The sequence below is a fragment of the Carcharodon carcharias genome, chromosome 2 (assembly GCF_017639515.1).
Source record: "Carcharodon carcharias isolate sCarCar2 chromosome 2, sCarCar2.pri, whole genome shotgun sequence".
NCBI lineage: Eukaryota > Metazoa > Chordata > Chondrichthyes > Lamniformes > Lamnidae > Carcharodon > Carcharodon carcharias.
The window spans coordinates 94,654,076-94,675,881 of record NC_054468.1 but is presented as its reverse complement, the minus strand read 5'-3'; the positions used below and the strand labels follow the sequence as shown (position 1 = coordinate 94,675,881).

Below are 21,806 nucleotides of genomic sequence, written 5' to 3'. Positions count from 1 at the left end.
AACCGAGGTTTTCCACCCACGGTCGTTGACAGGGCCCTCAACCGTGTCCGGCCCATCTCCCGCGCATCCGCCCTCACGCCTTCTCCTCCCTCCCAGAAACATGATAGGGTCCCCCTTGTCCTCACTTATCACCCCACCAGCCTCCGCATTCAAAGGATCATCCTCTGCCATTTACGCCAACTCCCAGCATGATGCCACCATCAAACACATCTTCCCTTCACCCCCCCATCGGCATTCTGTAGGGATCGCTCCCTCCGGGACACCTGGTCCACTCCTCCATCACCCCCTACTCCTCAACCCCCTCCTATGGCACCACCCCATGCCCACGCAAAAGATGCAATACCTGCCCCTTCACTTCCTCTCTCATCACCGTCCAAGGGCCCAAACACTCCTTTCAAGTGAAGCAGCATTTCATTTGCATTTCCCCCAACTTAGTCTACTGCATTCGTTGCTCCCAATGTGGACTCCTCTACATTGGAGAGACCAAACGTAAACTGGGCGACCGCTTTGTAGAACACCTGCGGTCTGTCCGCAAGAATGACCCAAACCTCCCTGTCGCTTGCCATTTTAACACTCCACCCTGCTCTCTTGCCCACATGTCTGTCCTTGGCTTGCTGCATTGCTCCAGTGAAGCCCAACGCAAACTGGAGGAACAACACCTCATCTTCTGACCAGGCACTTTACAGCCTTCCGGACTGAATATTGAATTCAACAACTTTAGGTCGTGAGCTCCCTCCCCCACCCCCACCCCCTTTCTGTTTCCCCCTTCCTTTTTTTTCCCAATAAATTATATAGATTTTTCTTTTCCCACCTATTTCCATTTTTAAATATTTTAAAATATTTTATGCTCTCCCCACTCCCACCAGAGCTATACCTTGAGTCCCCTACCATCCATTCTTAATTAGCACATTCATTTAGATAATATCACCAACTTTAACACCTATGTGTTCTTTTGTTCTATTGTTGTTGACATCTTTTGATGATCTGCTTCTGTCACTGCTTGTTTGTCCCTACAACCACACCCCCCCTCCACTTCTCTCTCTCTCTCCACCCCCCACACACACACCTTAAACCAGCTTATATTTCAACTCTTTCTTGGACTCGAACTCAAGTTCTGTCGAAGGGTCATGAGGACTCGAAACGTCAACTCTTTTCTTCTCCGCCGATGCTGCCAGACCTGCTGAATTTTTCCAGGTAATTCTGTTTTTGCCCATAATACTACTTTTTGTTAGGTTTTCTGCTCCTTATTAACTCATCCTTATACAAGTATACACAGACACAGTACATAGCTATTGCTTGAAAGCTGTACTCCAGTCAGCTTATATGTGCTGCTTCTATTTCTGTAGGTGTACCCAGGAAGCCAGTCAGCTGTTCCAGTGCCACTGAAGGAGTATTTCATAAGCACACTGCATGATTCACACCACCTGTCACAAAAACCAAAACAATGATATCAACCCTAGTTTAAACCCTAAAGTTTAAGGAAATAGCACAAGGTGAATTAAATGCATCTGAGAGGAGCAACAAATAGTGCTTGCAGATCCCAATGATTTGATCCTCACACCTCCTTAAAAAAAGATTGCTGTATGGACAAAACTGTTGACTGGATTCCAGTGTCAAAAGCACCCTGTCAGGTGCTGTTTAGTAGCATAGGAAAGTCCATGTAGCAGTTGCGCTTCTCGGTACCCATTCTACAACAGAGCATGTATCAACTCCAGGAGGATCTGCAGCAGAGTCTATGGAGAAGAAGTCCACTGGGGGAGAAGTCCCAAGTCCAGTTGGAGAATTCAAGATATTCATGGAAACAGATTTCCTAGCCAGAAGAAAACTAGGGCTAGCCTAAAAATCAGAGCCAGGCTTTTGAGAAGCGAAACTAGGAAATTTCTGTAAACACTGGCAAGGCCACATTTATCACCCAGAGTTAACCAGAAGCACTGTTTCAAGATACCACTGGTATTCTGTGCCTGGACTTCACTTTTCCCAACACACTGATGCCAGAGTGTCATCAGCTATAGTGAGGGTAGCCTTCGTCTGAGGAATCATCCTTAAAGTCTGTATTTGCCTTCAAATAAGGGTGACACAGACAATTGTCTTGAATTGAAGTGGCTATTGACCTAATCATTGATTAGCTGAACACAAATGACATTGAACCCTTTACAGTGCCCACCTGAACAGTAAAGATGGGCTACATATGACCACCTAGACTTTGGGGCATCCAGCAAGGTGATGAATTTGGATAGCTCTGTTACACTGTTGTTGCTGTTCCTACTGAATAACGCACTGGAGCAGAGTCTCATACACCTACACTACAAATGTCCCTGTAGCAATCTGGGAGGGTCCAAATGTATAAAGGCAAAGATGATCTTGCCCACTAGTAGTTGCTCCAGTCCTGGGATGAGGTTGATTGAGAGTTTGTTTACAGCAGTTGGCAGAGCCCTACAACTGTGCCCAACTGTACAATCTGACTGGCATACCAATGTATCTGGGTTTGTAGAGACAATAGCATAGGAAAGGTGACTGCAGAAAGTCTGCATGGCATCTCATCTCTTCACCTTGTTCCATCAAATTCAAGAAGGGGCAAGTGTTTCATCAAAGTCCCATTACTTACAGCTCAATTACAGCAATAATTTATAGAGCAGGCCAGCTGTAAGAAATCACTTCACAAAAGGCAAAGATGCGACTGGTTCTTAACAGGCACTATAAATGGGTCAGCTTAGCACACAGCATCTGTACAAGAACGACCTGGGATTTCAAGTGCTGCTGATCGTTCATTCACATATAATGAGGTATTTAAATAGAGTTCCTACAGAAACACTCATTGCTGGTGATCACCAGGATAATCATCTCAGGCAATGTGCTAAAATAATTGTGGGATAGGGGGTGCCACCAAGTTTAGAAAGTCTCCTATCACAGGTTGCCTAGGTGCCTAAAGGCAAGTCTACACTTTTATGTCATTAGGAGTATAACTGAGGTTTGAACGGAGTATGCAATAGTCAGAAAAGTACATGAATTATACTCAGCACAGAATGACAGTACCAGCCTTAGTTCAGTAGTTGCACTTACCACTAAATCAGAGGTCAGGGATTCGAGCCCACTTCAGAATTTGAGTACAATCTGGCATCCCAGTCGGGATATGAATAAAGATCAAATACAGTGTACCTGAATGAGGAAGGTCTGTTGATGAGGACAAAGCAAAATTGGATTGTTTAATCATCAAAAGAGGAGGGGTGATTTAAAAGCTTGGTCAAAGAAGGTTTTAAGGAGCACTGGGGAGGATTCAAATACTCAAATGTAGAGGCAAATGCATGGGTGCGGGTTTCAGCAGATGTGCTGAAGCAACAGTGAAGATGGAGATGACGGCAGGTGGTATTTGTGATGGAGATGATGTGGGCTCAGACGTTCAGTCTCAGACAACAGCAAGAAAAGGGGTGGCATTTTTGGCCAGAGACAAAGACAACAGCTTTGGTTTTCCCAATGTTTCACTGCAGGAGATTGTGGCTCATCCAGAAGGGGCAGGAGAGAGATTTAAGGAGACAGCTGATCGTGGAGTAAAAAATGCCAGGGTCATCTTTGCAATCCAAGATGATCGTGGAGTACTGCATTGCATTGACAGCAGAGAGTGGGGCTTCATAGTGTTTGATGTGGTCCAGCTTGATTGCCGATGAATGCCAAAACCAGTTGTGTGCCAGATAGATTCAACTCAGTGCCCCTTCAACAATGTGGTGGACATAGCAGGGGGAATGACTAGTGTGGGAGACAGTAAGGGTTTTATTGACAAGGAAGAAATGAGAATGTTTGAGCGGATGACTAAATGAAATGTAATGACACAAGCAAAGCAAAAAGGTTAGACCATTGGGAGTTGAAAAGTGCCATTGTAAGCAACTCAGAGATCTTTTTTCTAGGGACAGATGCAGGAGGGAGCTACAGCCACCAATTTGCATTTTTACACTCTGCACTTAGATAACAAAACGTACTTGGTGGAAGATGGAAACAAAGTTTGAGAGAAAAGTGGGACTCCAGTCCCACACATCCCATTTGACTCAACGTCCTCAGGGCATCGAGGGATAGGCAATAATTGCTGCTTTTGCAGTTTTCACAAAAACAAATGAAGACATTTTCACAGAGCCAGAACACTGATTGTCCTCTGATGGACCCTGACTGAAAGCTGTTTTACAATCACAAAAATCAATACCCTTAACAGGACATGTAAACATTGCATTTTTTCTAATTTTTAAAGCGGCTGTGTTTCAGAATCCTTCATTTCCCCCCGAGACATTTTCACATGATATACACTTGCGCAGCTCAGGACATAGACAGAATAGCTGTATCTGAGCATCATCACCTGCTGCTTGAAAGAAGTCAGGGTGGCTAGCCCTCTAATTTCCATCTTTTCTCTCACACTCCACCAGCAACACCTGGCCTCTGATGGACACTACCCCATAACGGAAATCAATAACTTTGTTCAGTAGGTCATGGGTAAACTCGACATATTACTAGGCTGCAGTTTTCTTCAAGTCAATGTACAAATCAAACAAAAATATCGTACAATTTAAATTAAGACAGCAGCCTTACAACAAAGAGAATACGCTATAAACCATTCATTAGAAACACTACACTCATGTAGAGTGACTTCTATATTAACAAGTAATAAATTATGCATTCAGAAGTGACTTGAGCAGAGCTTCCCATTGATAAAAATAATTTAATAAAGTTACAATTAAAAGACGGATCTTCAATAGGCAAAGTGATGAAACTCAACGGCAAAAGGGAAAGTGAAGAAAAAGAACGCTGAGTGCTGAGCGTGGTCAAAGGGATGACACAGACTCTCATGCCAGCAGGTTAGACAGATAGATGGATGGGTGGTGGACAGAGGAGGGAGAGAGAGCAACGGGGGAGGGGGGGGAAGGGGGGGAGAGAGAGACGGGGGGGGAGGGGGGGGGAGAGAGAGACGGGGGGGGGGAGGGGGGGGAGAGAGAGACGGGGGGGAGGGGGGGGAGAGAGAGACGGGGGGGGAGGGGGGGGAGAGAGAGACGGGGGGGAGGGGGGGGGAGAGAGAGACGGGGGGGGAGGGGGGGGAGAGAGAGACGGGGGGGAGGGGGGGGGAGAGAGAGACGGGGGGGGAGGGGGGGGAGAGAGAGACGGGGGGGAGGGGGGGGAGAGAGAGACGGGGGGGAGGGGGGGGAGAGAGAGACGGGGGGGAGGGGGGGGAGAGAGAGACGGGGGGGAGGGGGGGAGAGAGAGACGGGGGGGAGGGGGGGAGAGAGAGACGGGGGGGAGGGGGGGAGAGAGAGACGGGGGGGAGGGGGGGAGAGAGAGACGGGGGGGAGGGGGGGGAGAGAGAGACGGGGGGGAGGGGGGGAGAGAGAGACGGGGGGGAGGGGGGGGAGAGAGAGACGGGGGGGAGGGGGGGGAGAGAGAGACGGGGGGGAGGGGGGGAGAGAGAGACGGGGGGGAGGGGGGAGAGAGAGACGGGGGGGAGGGGGGGGAGAGAGAGACGGGGGGGAGGGGGGGGAGAGAGAGACGGGGGGGAGGGGGGGGAGAGAGAGACGGGGGGGAGGGGGGGGAGAGAGAGACGGGGGGGAGGGGGGGGAGAGAGAGACGGGGGGGAGGGGGGGGAGAGAGAGACGGGGGGGAGGGGGGGAGAGAGAGACGGGGGGGAGGGGGGGAGAGAGAGACGGGGGGGAGGGGGGGGAGAGAGAGACGGGGGGGAGGGGGGGAGAGAGAGACGGGGGGGAGGGGGGGAGAGAGAGACGGGGGGGAGGGGGGGAGAGAGAGACGGGGGGGAGGGGGGGGAGAGAGAGACGGGGGGGAGGGGGGGAGAGAGAGACGGGGGGGAGGGGGGGAGAGAGAGACGGGGGGGAGGGGGGGAGAGAGAGACGGGGGGGAGGGGGGGAGAGAGAGACGGGGGGGAGGGGGGGGAGAGAGAGACGGGGGGGAGGGGGGGAGAGAGAGACGGGGGGGAGGGGGGGAGAGAGAGACGGGGGGGAGGGGGGGAGAGAGAGACGGGGGGGAGGGGGGGAGAGAGAGACGGGGGGGAGGGGGGGAGAGAGAGACGGGGGGGAGGGGGGGAGAGAGAGACGGGGGGAGGGGGGGAGAGAGAGACGGGGGGGAGGGGGGGAGAGAGAGACGGGGGGGAGGGGGGGAGAGAGAGACGGGGGGGAGGGGGGGAGAGAGAGAGACGGGGGGGAGGGGGGGAGAGAGAGACGGGGGGGAGGGGGGGAGAGAGAGACGGGGGGGAGGGGGGGAGAGAGAGACGGGGGGGAGGGGGGGAGAGAGAGACGGGGGAGGGGGGAGAGAGAGACGGGGGAGGGGGGAGAGAGAGACGGGGGGAGGGGGGGGAGAGAGAGGAGGGGGGAGAGAGGGAGAGAGAGACGGGGGAGGGGGGAGAGAGAGACGGGGGAGGGGGGAGAGAGAGACGGGGAGGGGGGAGAGGAGAGAGAGACGGGGGAGGGGGGAGAGAGAGACGGGGGAGGGGGGGAGAGAGACGGGGGGGGGGAGGGGGGAGAGAGAGACGGGGGAGGGGGGAGAGAGAGACGGGGGAGGGGGGACGAGGGAGAGGGAGAGAGAGACGGGGGAGGGGGGAGAGAGAGACGGGGGAGGGGGGAGAGAGAGACGGGGGAGGGGGGAGAGAGAGACGGGGGAGGGGGGAGAGAGAGACGGGGGAGGGGGGAGAGAGAGACGGGGGTGGGGGAGGGAGAGAGAGACGGGGGAGGGGGGAGGAGAGAGACGGGGGGAGGGGGGAGAGAGAGACGGGGGAGGGGGGAGAGAGCGACGGGGGAGGGGGGAGAGAGAGACGGGGGAGGGGGGAGAGAGAGACGGGGGAGGGGGGAGAGAGAGACGGGGGAGGGGGGAGAGAGCGACGGGGGAGGGGGGAGAGAGAGACGGGGGAAGGGAGAGAGAGAGAGACGGGGGAAGGGAGAGAGAGAGAGACGGGGGAAGGGCGAGAGAGAGACGGGGGAGGGCGAGAGAGAGATCGGGGGGAGGGGGGGGGAAGAGAGAGACGGGGGAGGGGGGGGGGGGGGAAGAGAGAGACGGGGCAGGGGGGGGGGGGAAAGAGAGAGCCGGGGCAGGGGGGGGAAGAAGAGAGACGGGGGCTGGGGGGGAAGAGAGAGACGGGGCTGGGGGGAAGAGAGAGACGGGGGAGGGGGGGGGAAGAGAGAGACGGGGGAGGGGGGGGAAGAGAGAGACGGGGGAGGGGGGGGAAGAGAGAGTCGGGGGAGGGGGGAAGAGAGAGAGGGGGAGGGGGTGGAAGAGAGAGACGGGGGAGGGGGGGAAGAGAGAGACGGGGGAGGGGGGGAAGAGAGAGACGGGGGGAGGGGGGGAAGAGAGAGCGGGGGAGGGGGGGGAAGAGAGAGACGGGGGGAGGGGGGGGAAGAGAGAGACGGGGGAGGGGGGGAAGAGAGAGACGGGGGAGGGGGGGGAAGAGAGAGACGGGGGGAGGGGGGGGAAGAGAGAGACGGGGGGAGGGGGGGGAAGAGAGAGACGGGGGGAGGGGGGGGAGAGAGAGACGGGGGGAGGGGGGAGAGAGAGGGGGGAGAGAGAGAGAGGGGGGGAGGGGGGGGAAGAGAGAGACGGGGGGGAGGGGGGGAAGAGAGAAGACGGGGGGGGAGGGGGGGGAAGAGAGAGACGGGGGGAGGGGGGGGAGAGAGAGACGGGGGAGGGGGGGGAGAGAGAGACGGGGGAGGGGGGAGGGAGAGAGAGACGGGGGGAGGGGGGGGAGAGAGAGACGGGGGAGGGGGGGGAAGAGAGAGACGGGGGGAGGGGGGGGAAGAGAGAGACGGGGAGGGGGGGGGGAGAGAGAGACGGGGGAGGGGGGGGGAGAGAGAGACGGGGGAGGGGGGGGAAGAGAGAGACGGGGAGGGGGGGAAGAGAGAGACGGGGGAGGGGGGGAAGAGAGAGACGGGGGAGGGGGGGGAAGAGAGAGACGGGGGAGGGGGGGGAAGAGAGAGACGGGGGAGGGGGGGGAAGAGAGAGACGGGGGAGGGGGGGGAAGAGAGAGACGGGGGAGGGGGGGGAAGAGAGAGACGGGGGAGGGGGGGGAAGAGAGAGACGGGGGAGGGGGGGAAGAGAGAGACGGGGGAGGGGGGAAGAGAGAGACGGGGGAGGGGGGGAAGAGAGAGACGGGGGAGGGGGGGGGGAGAGAGAGACGGGGGAGGGGGGGGGAGAGAGAGACGGGGGAGGGGGGGGGGAGAGAGAGACGGGGGAGGGGGGGGAAGAGAGAGACGGGGGAGGGGGGAAGAGAGAGACGGGGGAGGGGGGGAAGAGAGAGACGGGGGAGGGGGGGAAGAGAGAGACGGGGGAGGGGGGGGGAAGAGAGAGACGGGGGAGGGGGGGGAAGAGAGAGACGGGGGAGGGGGGGAAGAGAGAGACGGGGGAGGTGGGGGGAAGAGAGAGACGGGGGAGGGGGGGGGGAAGAGAGAGACGGGGGAGGGGGGGGGAAGAGAGAGACGGGGGAGGGGGGGGGAAGAGAGAGACGGGGGAGGGGGGGGGAAGAGAGAGACGGGGCAGGGGGGAAGAGAGAGACGGGGGAGGGGGGGGAAGAGAAGACGGGGGAGGGGGGGGGAAGAGAGAGACGGGGCTGGGGGGGAAGAGAGAGACGGGGGAGGGGGGGGAAGAGAGAGACGGGGGAGGGGGGGGGAAGAGAAAGACGGGGGAGGGGGGGGAAGAGAGAGACGGGGGAGGGGGGGGAAGAGAAGACGGGGGAGGGGGGGGAAGAGAGAGACGGGGGAGGGGGGGGGTGAAGAGAGAGACGGGGGAGGGGGGGGTGAAGAGAGAGACGGGGGAGGGGGGGGTGAAGAGAGAGACGGGGGAGGGGGGGGTGAAGAGAGAGACGGGGGAGGTGGTGACGAGACAGACAGACAGACAGGGATGGGGTGGCCAGGTCCCCCCCAGCCCAGTTTGCGGATATGTCTGCTCTTCATCTCCTAAAGTGCGCCGACCCTCCTGCGGCATCAGCTGACATGGCAGAGCCGCTGACAGGGCGCCAGTTGGGATATGAAGAGAGAGTTAAGTCGGAGCCCGGGATAGCAGGACCTGGACTCAGAATACTCAGTCCAGCCCGCGGAGAGAGCGAGCTGAGTGGACACCGGCCCATAAATTAGGATTGTGAGCGCTCAGGCGCGGGCCTACCTGCATCCATTGTGCACAATCCGCTATCACACACTGGGATCCACCCGGCAACGCGGATTGACAGCTCCCACTGGCCAATCAGAAGGCAGCATCGCAGTTGTCGCCCCAACCCGGCCCCACGTAGGCGTGGTCATGCGCAGAAGCTGTAGCACGGTAGCTGATTTACCGCCCTCTTCCACCATCGGAAGGCGCTTGGTCACCGGAAGTTCTGGCACCGCCATCTTGTTATACGGAAACAAGTTGTTCTTGTCGCTTGATCGAAATGTTTTGCGATACATAAGCGGTGTCGCCTGGTTTTCGTACATTCGTCTATAAGCCGTAACTTGCAGCGTGTGGTTTCGTATTTATTTCAGATCCGTGCCCGGTGGACGTGTGGTTGCAAGCGCCATGTTGTTGTACGTCATGTCGACCCCCTCAGGGTAGCGTTGAACCGTTCAGAGTGGAAGGGTGACTGCGATGCCATGTTGTTGTACGGATGCTTGATCCTTGTTGTTGCCCCTTAACTGGGGCACGTGTTTGATCACTACGCTGACAGAGATCTATCTTTAAAATGGTGATATCTTGTTCAGCTCATTCCTGTGCCAACAGGCAGGGTAAAGTAGCTAAATCAATCTCATTCCACAGGTGGGTGTATGATGCAAGATCAGGAGTGTTTGTCTCTGCAGTGTTCAATTCATTCCACTTCAAAAGATGTACCCTATGCCAAATTATTTTCTTGTAAATTAGTTTCAGATTTCCAAAAGGCATTGTACTTTTGAAATAAAAACAGAAAATGCTGGAAAAACTCAGCAGGTCTGGCAGCAACTGTGGAGAGAGAAACAGAGCTAACGTTTCGAGCCTGTATGATTCTTGTTCATTGTACTTTTGAGTTGAGTTCAACAAACATGGAAACCCATCAACATGTTTGAGAATCTTCAAATCAAGCTACTAAGAAATCCCAAGAAGAGTTTTTGCACACTATATAATAAATTAAATAAATAACAAATTGAGACACTTTGGCATCAGAATGGGACTGGTAGGATAGGGGAGGCAGTGCTGCTGCCAGACCTGTCAGAGTGGGCTGATTCTGATTGAAGGCATGCCTTGAGGGTCGATTTACAAAAGTTATTGAATTTACCTTCATACAGCCTGGGTCCTGTGCAATTGAGTATTTTTGTTTGCTTCTATGCCCTGTGGAAAATCCCCATGTCCACCCCCAATTTATTTCTCCACACCCCCTCCCCCCATAACCTCGCTTGGGCCCCAATCCACTCACAGCGAGTCCCCTTCTGCCCACCCCCTCATACCTCATCTGTTCCATTAAGCAGTCCCCTTCCCTTTCTCTGAACTCCCTGGGCCCTTGCCCAGTCTGCTCCTCACTCTCCACCACCCCCAACCCTTATTTTGAGGCTACCCCTCTTTTTCTTTCTTTCCCCTCCCCTCCTCCGCACTCCTTTCTCAGTCTCTATGTGGAACACACATGGATATATTGTGCTCTATATATATATATATATATATATATAATAAAATATATATATAGTCTTCAATGTAAATTCTGAAGAAAATGCCATAAAAGTTGAGATAAAAGAAATTTTAATAATCTGTTCTGTTCGTTTGAGCCAACTTGTTTGATAAATCACTCTCATCCCTCAATCCTGTATTATACTTCCCTGCTCCTCTCCTTCCACTCAGATGTTTTACACAAGGTTGTTGGAAAGGAAGTCTACAAGAAATCGCTTCCTTTATGAATTGTCCCTCCATCCCAATTGCATCATATGAAGAATCTCAAGCTCAGACCCACCATTTCATTTCTGTCAACACCAGCCATGGGAAGCAGGGCAGTAAGGAACCATAATTTGCACCTATAACACCCTGGTTGTTGACTGAGAAGCCTCAGACTGATAACATCAGCATCGATTGAATACCCCTCAGAGATGTACTTTTCTCCTTAGGGGGAACAGAATCATACAACTATAAGTATTTGCTAAGAGATGGGTATTTTAGTAAAATCAATTTTCATACCCCCTTTGAATGGGTGGAAGTGAGAGGGAAAGCTTTATACTAAAAATCCCAACATATTCATCTAAATAATTAACAAAGATATTTTCAAAGCAGATGAGTTGAGTGACTGGAGTTCTTAACCAATACGCAATTTCTCGTTCCACAAACACCTATTAGCAAACTGGCGGATTTCCGACTTGGTGTTCTAAATGTAAAAGTTTAAAAAAACATAAGCATTGTCAATTTAATGGGTTGTCCAATTCTGTAGGCTGTCCTTCCTTTATGACAGAACCCTTCCAGGTTCATATGTTTACTCCTGATATCAAAGGCCCAAAGTCAAATCCCGCTCAACCACAGTAGACATGTTTGAGTAGAATTGCACTGAATCTTTATTGATTCAGCGATAAATTCTTATACTTACAAAGGTTACTGGTTCTGGTTGTCAGGAGCCTTATCTGAGTCTGTTGTCTCCGTCTCCAAGTGGTGGATCAGACCCCTTCCAATCTAGCCAGCCTATCACTCGTGCGCTGCAGGTTTTTTTACCTTGTCAATTTCGTCTTCGTGTTCATGTGACCAGTTCTCCCTGACTGGCTTCTGGCCTATGGTGGGGAAGCGTGTGTAGGCATCCCTACCACAGCTGGTTGGTTTCACTGGACTCGTCCGCCCACCTCCCCTTTTATTGTTATTACTGGCTGCTGTGCTCAGAGAGAAACCTGATTCATGTGTGACACAACACATCTGGTTCCTTTATCTTCGATCTGTTTGTCTCCCAAGTTTGACCATTCCTTTCAATCTCTGTTCCCAGTTTCAGCCCCATACAACCATCACATGATTTGCACAAGCCATAATCCCATTTTCCAGCCATAATCACATTTTCTTTACATGCTATCTTTAACCTGATTTTGTCACCCTAATTGAAGGTTTACTCTGTTAGTTATTAGCTCTTGTTTTAAACACATGGTTAGACAGAGCATGATAAGGGTAATACACACTGTTAGAGCATAATTAGGTTTAAAACACTCAGCTACATGGTATATGCTGTGCTTACACAAGCACCTATTAGCAAACTGGTGGATTTCTGACTTAGTGTTCTAAATGTATAAGTTTAAAAAACATAAGCATTGTCAGTTTAATGGGCTGCGTTAAGCAAGGGGGTTGGAGTGGAAGCAGCAGATATCAGCCTTGCACCTTTTGATTTCTCCCTCCTAGTGCACAGACTTAATTCCACCTAACCCCACCTCCTTCCCAGCTGCAGGAATAGAACTATAGGGAGTAGTGACTGCATCAATCTGGAGTCCTCATGCCTCATACCCCTGCTCCCACCACTCCTCCCCAATACCAACTTTAAAACCTATTTCTATCTCTTTGATCTCCCCCTCTAACTCATTTTCCATTTCCCCTTCAGTGTACCTCACTGCTCGACCCCTCGCCCCATGAAATGCTTTTGGATGTTTTGACCATTAAAGATGTTATGTGAATGCAAGTTATTCATTGCAAACCAACACCTATCACCACAACTGGAAAAAGCTAGCGATCTAACAGAGTTTAAGTGTGAAAGGGTAAAGACAAAATGGAGAGTCTGTGATAGAGTGGAAGGCAGGAGAGACTAACTCCTATTAGTTATTCTACAGTAGTTTTTAAAGGGGTCACTGAGGATCTGATAGGGAAAGTTTGTTTTGCTTCCATTTCCATGGAACATGGAGTACTAGGACTGTGAGCTTCTGCTGGCCTGTCCTTGGCCCTCCTGCATCACTTCCATGTATTGGAGGTTGTGATACTAAGCATAGCGAGAATCCTCTGTCTTCATCCCCTTGTTTCCCAGAAATGGAGACAACCTTTCATTATTTACTCACAGTAAGGTCCCCAGGTTTTGCTCATCCCTTTTATAGCCACCTCTCTCTTGCCGTCGTGCCTTTCACTGCCTTGTTGCTGTTGCTTCCAGCTTGGCAGGAGATCCTGGTCCCCATCCAATTCCCCTCTTTCTCCCCTCCCCCAGAAATGCAGGTAGACATCAAGGATGCAGACCACCTCACCAATATTGGGTTCTGAGAGTGTCCCCACCCCAAGCATCAACCTGCCCCTGCTTCTCTATAAGTGTCAAAACACCTATTCTTGCATTACCAGCATTTCTTGGCAAAAAGAGAATGGAAGGTGTAGTTGTGGTCCGAAATTAATGGTCAACTTTTTCCACCACACGATTTATACAAAGCATTACTCACTGTAGAAGGTAATTCTGTAGGATCCCAGGGCAAGTACCAGGTGAACATTGCACTACTTTATTTGGGCTGAATGGCCCCCTCCTGCACCATAACAATTCTGTGATTCTATGAATTCCGAGTTCCGGTCATCACTTTACAGGAAGGATGTAATTGCTCTGGAGAGAGTACAGAAGAGATTTACAAGAATGTTGCCAGGGCTTGAAAATTGCAGCTATGAGAAAAGATTGGATAGGCTAGGGTTGTTTTCCTTAGAATGAGGAGGCTGAGGGGTGACCTAATTGTGTATACAGAATTTTGAGGGGCCTAGACAGAGTAGACAGGAAAGACTTGTTTCCCCTAGCTGTGGGGTCAATTACCAAGGGACATAGATTTAAGGTGATTGGTAAAAGGATTAGAGGGGACATGGGGAAAATCTTTTTCACCCAGAGAGTGATGGGCATCTGAAATTCACTACTGCTATTACCTGCTATGGATCTGGCACTGGAAAGTGGATTAAGAATGAGTGGATGGATTCTCTTTTTACTTTTCTTTTTGGCTGAATGGCCTCTTTCTATGGTCTTTATGTTAAATTGCTTCAGAGCAACAATTCAGCAACTATAACAATTAGCCTAATTGTGGTAATTCACATGTACAGACAAAAGCGTGTCACCTGAACTTGGGAAGCCATTACTAGTTGATCTGGGCAAACTCATCTTAGGGTTGTAATTAATTAAAGGATAACAATCTGTTTGTCCCAGAGCTCATTTTTACCACAAAAGCCTTGGGAATAACAGCAGAGAACAACCCTGATAAGTGAAGCAAAAAACAATGTGGTGGCATTAATTACAGTAATTAAGTAATGGTAATTTGTACATGACATGAAATAGGTCAATCTATTGTGGATTTTATCCTAGAGTATTACTTTAACATCAACTTTCCAAGCACAGCTCTTGCTACGCCAGTGTGATATTTATAATTTCTACAACCATCATCCTTGAAGCCTCTTTGGGTGAGATTAACGATTTGTGAATTATGGGCAGTTTCCTCTTATGGGTCAATGCCTATTAGAAGCTAGATGCCAAATGTCAGAGTGCGGTAAAAGGGGGAGACATTTGTCCACTGTTTGTTGGAGCTGAATTTGAACCCAGGTTATAACAAAGACTTCTAACCCACTTGGTCTGCCTGGAGTGTTGGTCTAGTTCCATTTGAACCAAACTTGTAAGTGTACCAGGTGTAGTAAAGTAACATGCCTTTTTTATAAGGATATAATTTTAACTTCATTTGAGTAGTCACTTAATTTTACTTTCCAATCTCTGTCAGCCATAAATATTTTTGTTAATGAGTGACATTCGAATCTCTGTATCCCGTTACAACAGAGTCCAACTTAAATTACTTAAAAGTTGAGAAATTCATATTATCACTAGTGTTTTGAGATATTTTGTGATAAGGTGCTGTATAAATGCAAGTATTAACATTATTTTATTTAAACTTTCTACGCACGCCTGAATAATGAAAACCTGCAACTGTCAAGGCAGAGTTGGGCAAATTTTTCATAGATAAGTGAGTCAAGAGTTTTGGGGCGCAAAGGGAAAAGTGGAGTTGAGACCACAACCAGATCAGCCATGATTTCATTGAATGGCAGAGCAGGCTTGAAGAGCCAAATAACCTACTGCTACTCCATCCTTTATTCCTATGTCACATATTCAAACAGGAGTTCAACACTGTTTGAAAGAGCATTTTGTCCAACTGTCTGATAAAGTAAACCTGATGGCTAAGCGAGGAATAACATTGAGGCAGGGAATAATGGATGCTCTTGCAACCTCAAAGGTTGAGTTTGAGGATATCCACTGAGTGCATTGCTCTTTGCCATAATGGAGGACTTGAACAAGAACTATTTTCGTGACTGCTCAGTCCAGAAGCAGTCCGGATCTAAGTGGTTGGTTCTGCTACATATCCACTTCAGTCCATCTATCCAGGAACACTTGAAAGATAAAACTAGTTGTGAAATAATGGGCGGAACTTTGAACTTAAGTGAAAGCATTAATAAATGGATGTAGAGGCAAAGGGATGGACAAATCAGTCCCTTGATCTGTTACCTCCTGCTTTATGTCTTCAAAGTTGAAAGTCCTGCACAAGTTTTTCTCTACACAGTATTTTCCTGTGGGCTGCTTGTAATTATTTTTGTTCTGATCAAAGACACTGGGATTATAATAGCTGTTGATGCAAAGTACAGCTGTGTCTAGTCTGCTGATATAATGTGCTTTAACTCTACTGTGGCCCTGATATTTATTATCAACACCAGCTACCCTTGTGGCTTCTTAAGAAGAGACCTTTCATTTTAGTGCTGAATTATGGGCAATTTTGTTCTCTGGGTCCAGGCACCACAAACTTTGCCATCTGACTTGGGACTTGTGTAACTGTTACTGATACATTCCTCTCATCAGTCTAGACTGGATTTAAACACTGCTCCAGGAAGTGAACGGATATGCTTTAAACTCACCACATTGCCCAATGCCACCGTTTTGACCTTTTGAAAACATAGGAACAGCGGAGGCCATTCAACCCCTCCAGTCTGTTTATTAGATATTTGCTCCATGCCTTAGTTCAGTAACACTTAATACCTTTACCTATCAATCCCAGCTTTGATATTTTTAGTTGCCCACAACCTCCCAACTATACCCTTCAACAGTTCTTTGGGAGAGATTTCCACTAACCCTTGAGTGAAATAATTACCTGACATCACCTCAAATGCCCAGGTCTAACTTTAAGGTTACGCCCCCTTGTTCTGGACTACTTGTCAATTTTAATTAAAGGAAATATTCTAGGTATTGGAAGAATAATTGTATTACTTTTTTTCTATAAAATGAAAGCTGCAGTTGAAAGGGGCCATTAAAGAGTACGGCTCCTGTTTTCAGTGTTGTTCTGTTTTCTCTGCCAGATTCCCTATGAAAGATGCCAAACGTTTGGCAAAATGGATTGCTGCTGTTGGGCGGACTGACTGGAGACCAACCAAGTTTTCCTTCTTGTGCAGCACTCACTTCACCAAGGACAGCTTTCAGAAGCGTCAGGCGGACCAGCATCATCGACTCAAATTCAATGCTGTTCCTTCCATCTTCCACTTCTCAGAAAACCAGAAGAAAGCGGACGGTGGACGCATTTATTGCCGGGGTGCAGCCAAAATACAGCTGGCTCCAGTCAATCAGGAAAGGACTTCCAGTGGTTTCTTGGCCTCTGAAGTACTGGATGATGAAACAACTGAGCTCCTGAAACCCAATTTTGTAACTGTGGACAGTGAACATGTGCTTGAGAGAGTTTCTGTGTTGGGTGAAAGTTGTGCCACTTTCCAATCTTCGTCAGTGGCAGGTGAACCAGTTGTGTGTACAGTTGCTGAACAGCAGTGCACTCTGAAGTCTGATGGCAGCCAGGCCCCTGTTACTGAAAGACTGCTAATTGATGGCACTGTTCCACTTCCCGATGATGCTACCCCATCTGCCTCTGGTGCATGTAAACTAATCAATTCATTGCACTCATATTGCTTATCTCCACCACACAGTATGTTCCTCAAAGATCAAGATCAAGTCATGAAAAAGAACACCAAACTCAAACACCTGAGACAGCAAAGCAGTCGGGTTGTGAAACGAGTAAAACGACTAGAGGGGTTGATCTGTAAACTTCAGGAAACCAATTCCACACTCATAAGGTGCTTTTTGCCTCAGGATAATGGTTAGTGAAAGCCTTTGTTTTTTTCATCATTTCCAATGAGCTGATGTCTAAACCCAAAATTTTGTATTTGTGAGACCTAATAGTTCACTTTTGAGAAACTATTTACTCCAAAGCTGAGAACTTCCTGACACAAAATTCAATCTTTGATTTAGCTCCAAAGAAATGTGGTGAACCTACTACCAACTCCATTTTCCTCCAGATATTTACAGTAGACCAGAATTAGCTTACAGCTAGAAGTTTGTGCTTTATGCCCATATACTCTCTCTCTGCTCACATGTGAAAAGTGACCACTGCAGGAACACTTCTATTACCTGTGGACCCACTAACCAAAAAGCCACTAATTTTCAGTCAAGTCCCCACACTCACTATCTAGATTCATACCTTATGAAAATAGTGGCATGTGTTTTGAATCAGCATCTAATTGAGCTATTGTAACGTTCAGTAATTATCTACTCCAGCTCCAAGATTAAAAACCAACTGAACCCACCTCGCTTGAAAAAGGAGTGATATATGATTATTTAATCAATCTCTTTGCCAGTGATGTGTTGTATGACGTTGTAAAGGACAAGATCATTGTCCGTTCCAGCCATTTCTGAAGAAGAAATAAGAGGTCCTTTTACATAGAAATGTGACTGAAAGAGTCTCCTGAGGGACTCCTGTGTTCCACACATCATGTTGAGCAATGAGCTAACCAGTGGGTTTATGATAGTGGATGCCATCCAGTGAGCTGCTATGGCATTGCAAGGTTCAAGGGGCTGTCGAAAGTAAAGATCAGAAAATAAAGGGGTGTCTGTCCCAATTGTCCGTTCATATCAGTTCCTAAAAGCACGCTCACTTAACGGTGACTCCTCCTTCAAAATTTTATGATTCTAAATATTGTTTGGGATGCCCTGCAGATCTTCAGCCAGAAGTGCTGTCCTGGCCTCCTCCTGAGGTACCCAGCTTCACAGATGCCAGTCTTCAGCCAATTCGAATCGCTCCATGTGATACCAAGAGATGGCTGAAAACTCCATACACTGCAAAGGCTATGGGCCCTTACAGCAGTAATACTGAGGACCTATGCTCCAGAATTATCTGCGGCCCTAGCCAAGCTGCCCCAGTACAACTACAATACTGGCATCTACCTGACAATGCGGAAAATTGCCCAGATATATTCTGTCCACAAAAAGTAGCACAAATCCAACCAGGCCAATTACCCACCCCATCAGTCTACTCTCGCTCATCAGCAAAGTGATGAAAGGTGTCATTGACAGTGATATCAAGTGACATTTACAAAACAATAACCTGCTCGTTGATGCTTAGTTTCGGTTCCATCAGGGCCACTTTGCTCCAGACCTCATTACAGTATTGGTCCAAACACGGACAAAAGAGCTGAACTTGAGAAGTGAGGTGAGATTGGCTGCCCTTGACATCAAGGCAGCATTTGACTGAGTGTGGTATCAAGGAGCCCTAGCAAAAATGAAGTTAATGGAAATCAGGGCAAAACAGGCCACTGGTGGGAGTCATACCTGGCACAAAAGAAGATGGTTGTGGTTGTTGGAGGTCAGTCATCACAGTTCCATGTGTTTCATTGGTTGTAAAGTGATTTGGGACATCCAGAGGTTGTGAAAGACACTTCCTCTGTACCTCTCTGCTACTTTCTCCATCCCTCACGATCTGTTACTTTTTCTGTTTCTATCTTTTGTTATCTCTCTGTTAATCTCTTTCCCCCTCTCTCACTATCACGCTCCCACTGTGTTGGCTATCATTAGGAGTCTACTTAAAGCATACTGAAGTTGATGATTTTTCAAGTGTCTGTCATGGCATTAATAGCAAAATTTACAGATATTTCATTGCTGCATTCACATAATATAGACAACAAAGTATGATATATGGTCCAATGCTGCAACAATACTCTGTACACGTGGTACCATAATTTGTAATAAGATATTAAAATTATTCAGCCAACCAGCTATATAAATATTGTGGCTACAAGACCAGGTCGGAGGCTGGGAATTCTGCCAGGAGTAACCTGCCTCCTAACGCCGCTAAGTCCACCATCTACAAGGCACAAGTCAGGAGTGTGATGCAATCCTCTCCATTTGCTTGGATGAGTGCATCTCCAACAACACTCAAGCAGCTTGGCATCATCTAGGACAAAGCAGTCCGCTTGATTAGCACTGCCACCCCCAATGAGCTTCCAATCCTTCCAAACCAATGGTGAGAAATGTGAGAGTCAGTGTGTTTTTCATGGAAAATGAGTCAACTGCAAGTGGATGACATTAGGCAGCTACAATATACCCTGCCTGTTCACATTTTAAATAGCAGCCCTGCTAAAGGTAGGCTACACATTAAAATAGTCTTTACAGTTAATAGCTTACCTAGCTTTGGGTGGTAGTAAAGGCAAGTAAACAACTTAACCATTACCAAGACTCCTAAATCTAACCAAGTTATTTTCATGGACAATCCTGTATTTCACAGAAATTGTAAAATTCACAAGGTTGCTAATTGGGTAAACCCCAAGCTATCGTCCTTGCACAGTGAGGTCATTCTGGGAAGCCTGCAGCACCGGCTATCCCATTTTAAAGTAAAGTTCCCTTCAAAGAGGCTTCTTATTCACCTTCTCCATCCAGAGGGGAGAGTAACATAAAGAGAGGGAGGGATAGAAATGGAGGCAGAATAACAGAGCAGGAGAGATAGAAATGGACAAGAAATATCAGAGAGAGAGTGAGGACAGGAATGGATAGAAAGAGCACCTGAGAGAAAGGAGAAGAGACTGGGATGGAGTGTGACAGCTGTGGCTCAGTAAGCAGTAATCTTGCCTATGAGTCAGATAATTATGGGTTCAGGACCTGACTCCAGAGACTTGAGCAAAAAACCAAGACTGGCACTCCAGTGTTAATATTGAGGAATAGCTGCACTGTTGGAGATGCTGCCTTTTGAATGAGATGTTAAACTGAGTCTGCCTTCTCAGCTGAACCATGGGGCAGCCATTTAGGATTGAGATGTCAGGAATTTCTTCACTCAAAGGGTAGTGGACCTTTGGAATTCTCCACTGCATAGAGTTGTCCATGCTTAGCTGTTGAGTTTATTCACACCAGAGATTGATAGCTTTTTGGATACAAAGGAAGTTTATGAATATGAGAATAATACGGGAGGTGTAACTGAGATGGAATATCAGCCATGGTCTTATTACATGGTGGAGTGAGCTCAAAGGGCCAAATGACTAACTCCAGTTCCAATTTCTTATGTTCTTCTGTCATCCCGAATCTCCCACCCTAACCCGCATGGGTTTCTCTAATCTTCCAGAAGGTAGACTGATGAGCATTAGTGAAATGAGACAACTTGTAAGCCAACAAAATCAAAATACTGCAGATACTGCAAATCTGAAATCAAAACAGAAAATGCTGGAAATACTCAGCAAGTCAGGCAGCATCAGTGCAGCGTTTAAGGTTGGTGATCTTTCATCCAAACTCAGAATTATTGTAAATCAACTGGCAAGTTTATTTTAACACACTTAATCTATGAAGAAACAGAATAAAGCTTACAGTGAATTTTAATTTATTTAATAACATTTCTCATAACGTGAAAAATAACAAAGCAGGTGGGTTGGGGGGCTGAGGTGACATCAAGCTGTGAAACTAGCTGGCAGTAAGTTTAACGAAATGGCCCTTTCCCACCATTTGGGCTGAATTTTAACTGCCAAGGGAACATGGTTTCAGGTGTGAGCAGTGGGGTTAAAGCTCCCTGAAATGATGTAATGTTGGGAACCTGATATGATCCCATCCCAATCCTGAGTTGAACCTGGATAGGTTTGCATGAGCAGGGACCTCCAAACTTGTAGCGCTGTTGGGTAAATCATCTAAGCCCACAAGTTTGTGATCTAAAAACTCACTTTTGACCAATTATTTACTCCAAAGCTGAGAACTTCCTGACACAAAAGTCAACCATTAATTTAGCCCCAAAGAAATGTGGTGAACCTACTACCACCACCATTTTCCCCCAGATATTTACAGTGGACCAGAATTAGCTCACAGCTGGGAGTTTGTGCTGTTACACACAGGGGCGGGGAGGGAGACTGAAATCCCCTAATTCTCCGACCGTCCTGTCTGCAATCAGTGTGGTTCAATTTAGATAAGGCTGAGGTGTGCTCCCAAACCCCTGTTTGTGTGTTTTCAGTTTTTACAAAGTCACTAGCTGCAGACCTTCCTGGATTTTTAAACCAGAAGCATTATTTCTTAACATACCCTTTTCCTGGAAAGGTTTATGATTTCAGCAGTAGTGTTCTGTCTGATATTACTCCTGCATTCTGCTGTCTGTTGCAAGAAGCAAGAAAGGCTTTTAATAAAAGGTTTCCAAAAATCAGAGTTTTGGTCATTTGATGATTGGCCATTGATAAACGATGAGGAAAAATCGATAGGCTCTTCTTGTTATTGCAGGAGTTTCCACCACCCCTGGTCAAAACCCATCTACATACAAGAGATAGATAGGGGTCCTTAGTACTTCCTTTGTGCATAATCAGTTTGGTTAATTCTCCTGGTAGTCCTAGAGACAGAAAGTCTGAAGCCTTATTGTCCTTGCTATTTGGGGTAAGTCCTGACAAAGGATGTGGTCTAGGCATGTTTGTTGAATCCACCTTTTAGAAGCTTCCAGAAACATGGCCAACTTGCAGTTCCAAAAGTCAAGTGACCTGTGGCAGCAATCTTAAAAATCAGTAGTGTCCTTTTTTAAAACTGGCATACAAGTTTTAAAAATTTGTAATGTTCTCGTGCCTACTGTGCATGACAATGCTTTATGCTC

General features: G+C 48.6%; 2 protein-coding genes across 7 annotated transcripts in view; one reads left to right on the top strand and one right to left on the bottom strand.

Annotated features, from left to right (window-relative positions):
* atg4b (autophagy related 4B, cysteine peptidase) overlaps window positions 1-9,253 on the bottom strand; it is a 73,007-nt gene extending 63,754 nt beyond the window's left edge. For both annotated transcript variants that reach the window (XM_041182753.1, XM_041182755.1), the window contains exon 1: window positions 9,127-9,253. In XM_041182753.1, coding sequence (XP_041038687.1) covers window positions 9,127-9,136 — 10 coding nt within the window. In that variant the 5' untranslated portion in view covers window positions 9,137-9,253. The remainder of the gene's footprint in view (window positions 1-9,126) is intronic.
* Window positions 9,254-9,296: 43 nt separating this feature from the next.
* LOC121275299 (peroxynitrite isomerase THAP4-like) overlaps window positions 9,297-21,806 on the top strand; it is a 76,115-nt gene continuing 63,605 nt past the window's right edge. For 2 of the 5 annotated variants that reach the window (XR_005942380.1, XR_005942379.1), the window contains exons 1-2: window positions 9,297-9,750; window positions 16,243-17,027. Coding sequence is in view for 3 of the 5 variants with exons in the window: in XM_041182747.1 (XP_041038681.1) it covers window positions 9,677-9,750; window positions 16,243-17,027 (859 nt within the window). In the remaining 2 variants the exon portion in view is untranslated. The remainder of the gene's footprint in view (window positions 9,751-16,242; window positions 17,028-21,806) is intronic. The other 3 variants (XM_041182748.1, XM_041182749.1, XM_041182747.1) reach the window with 3 other exon arrangements.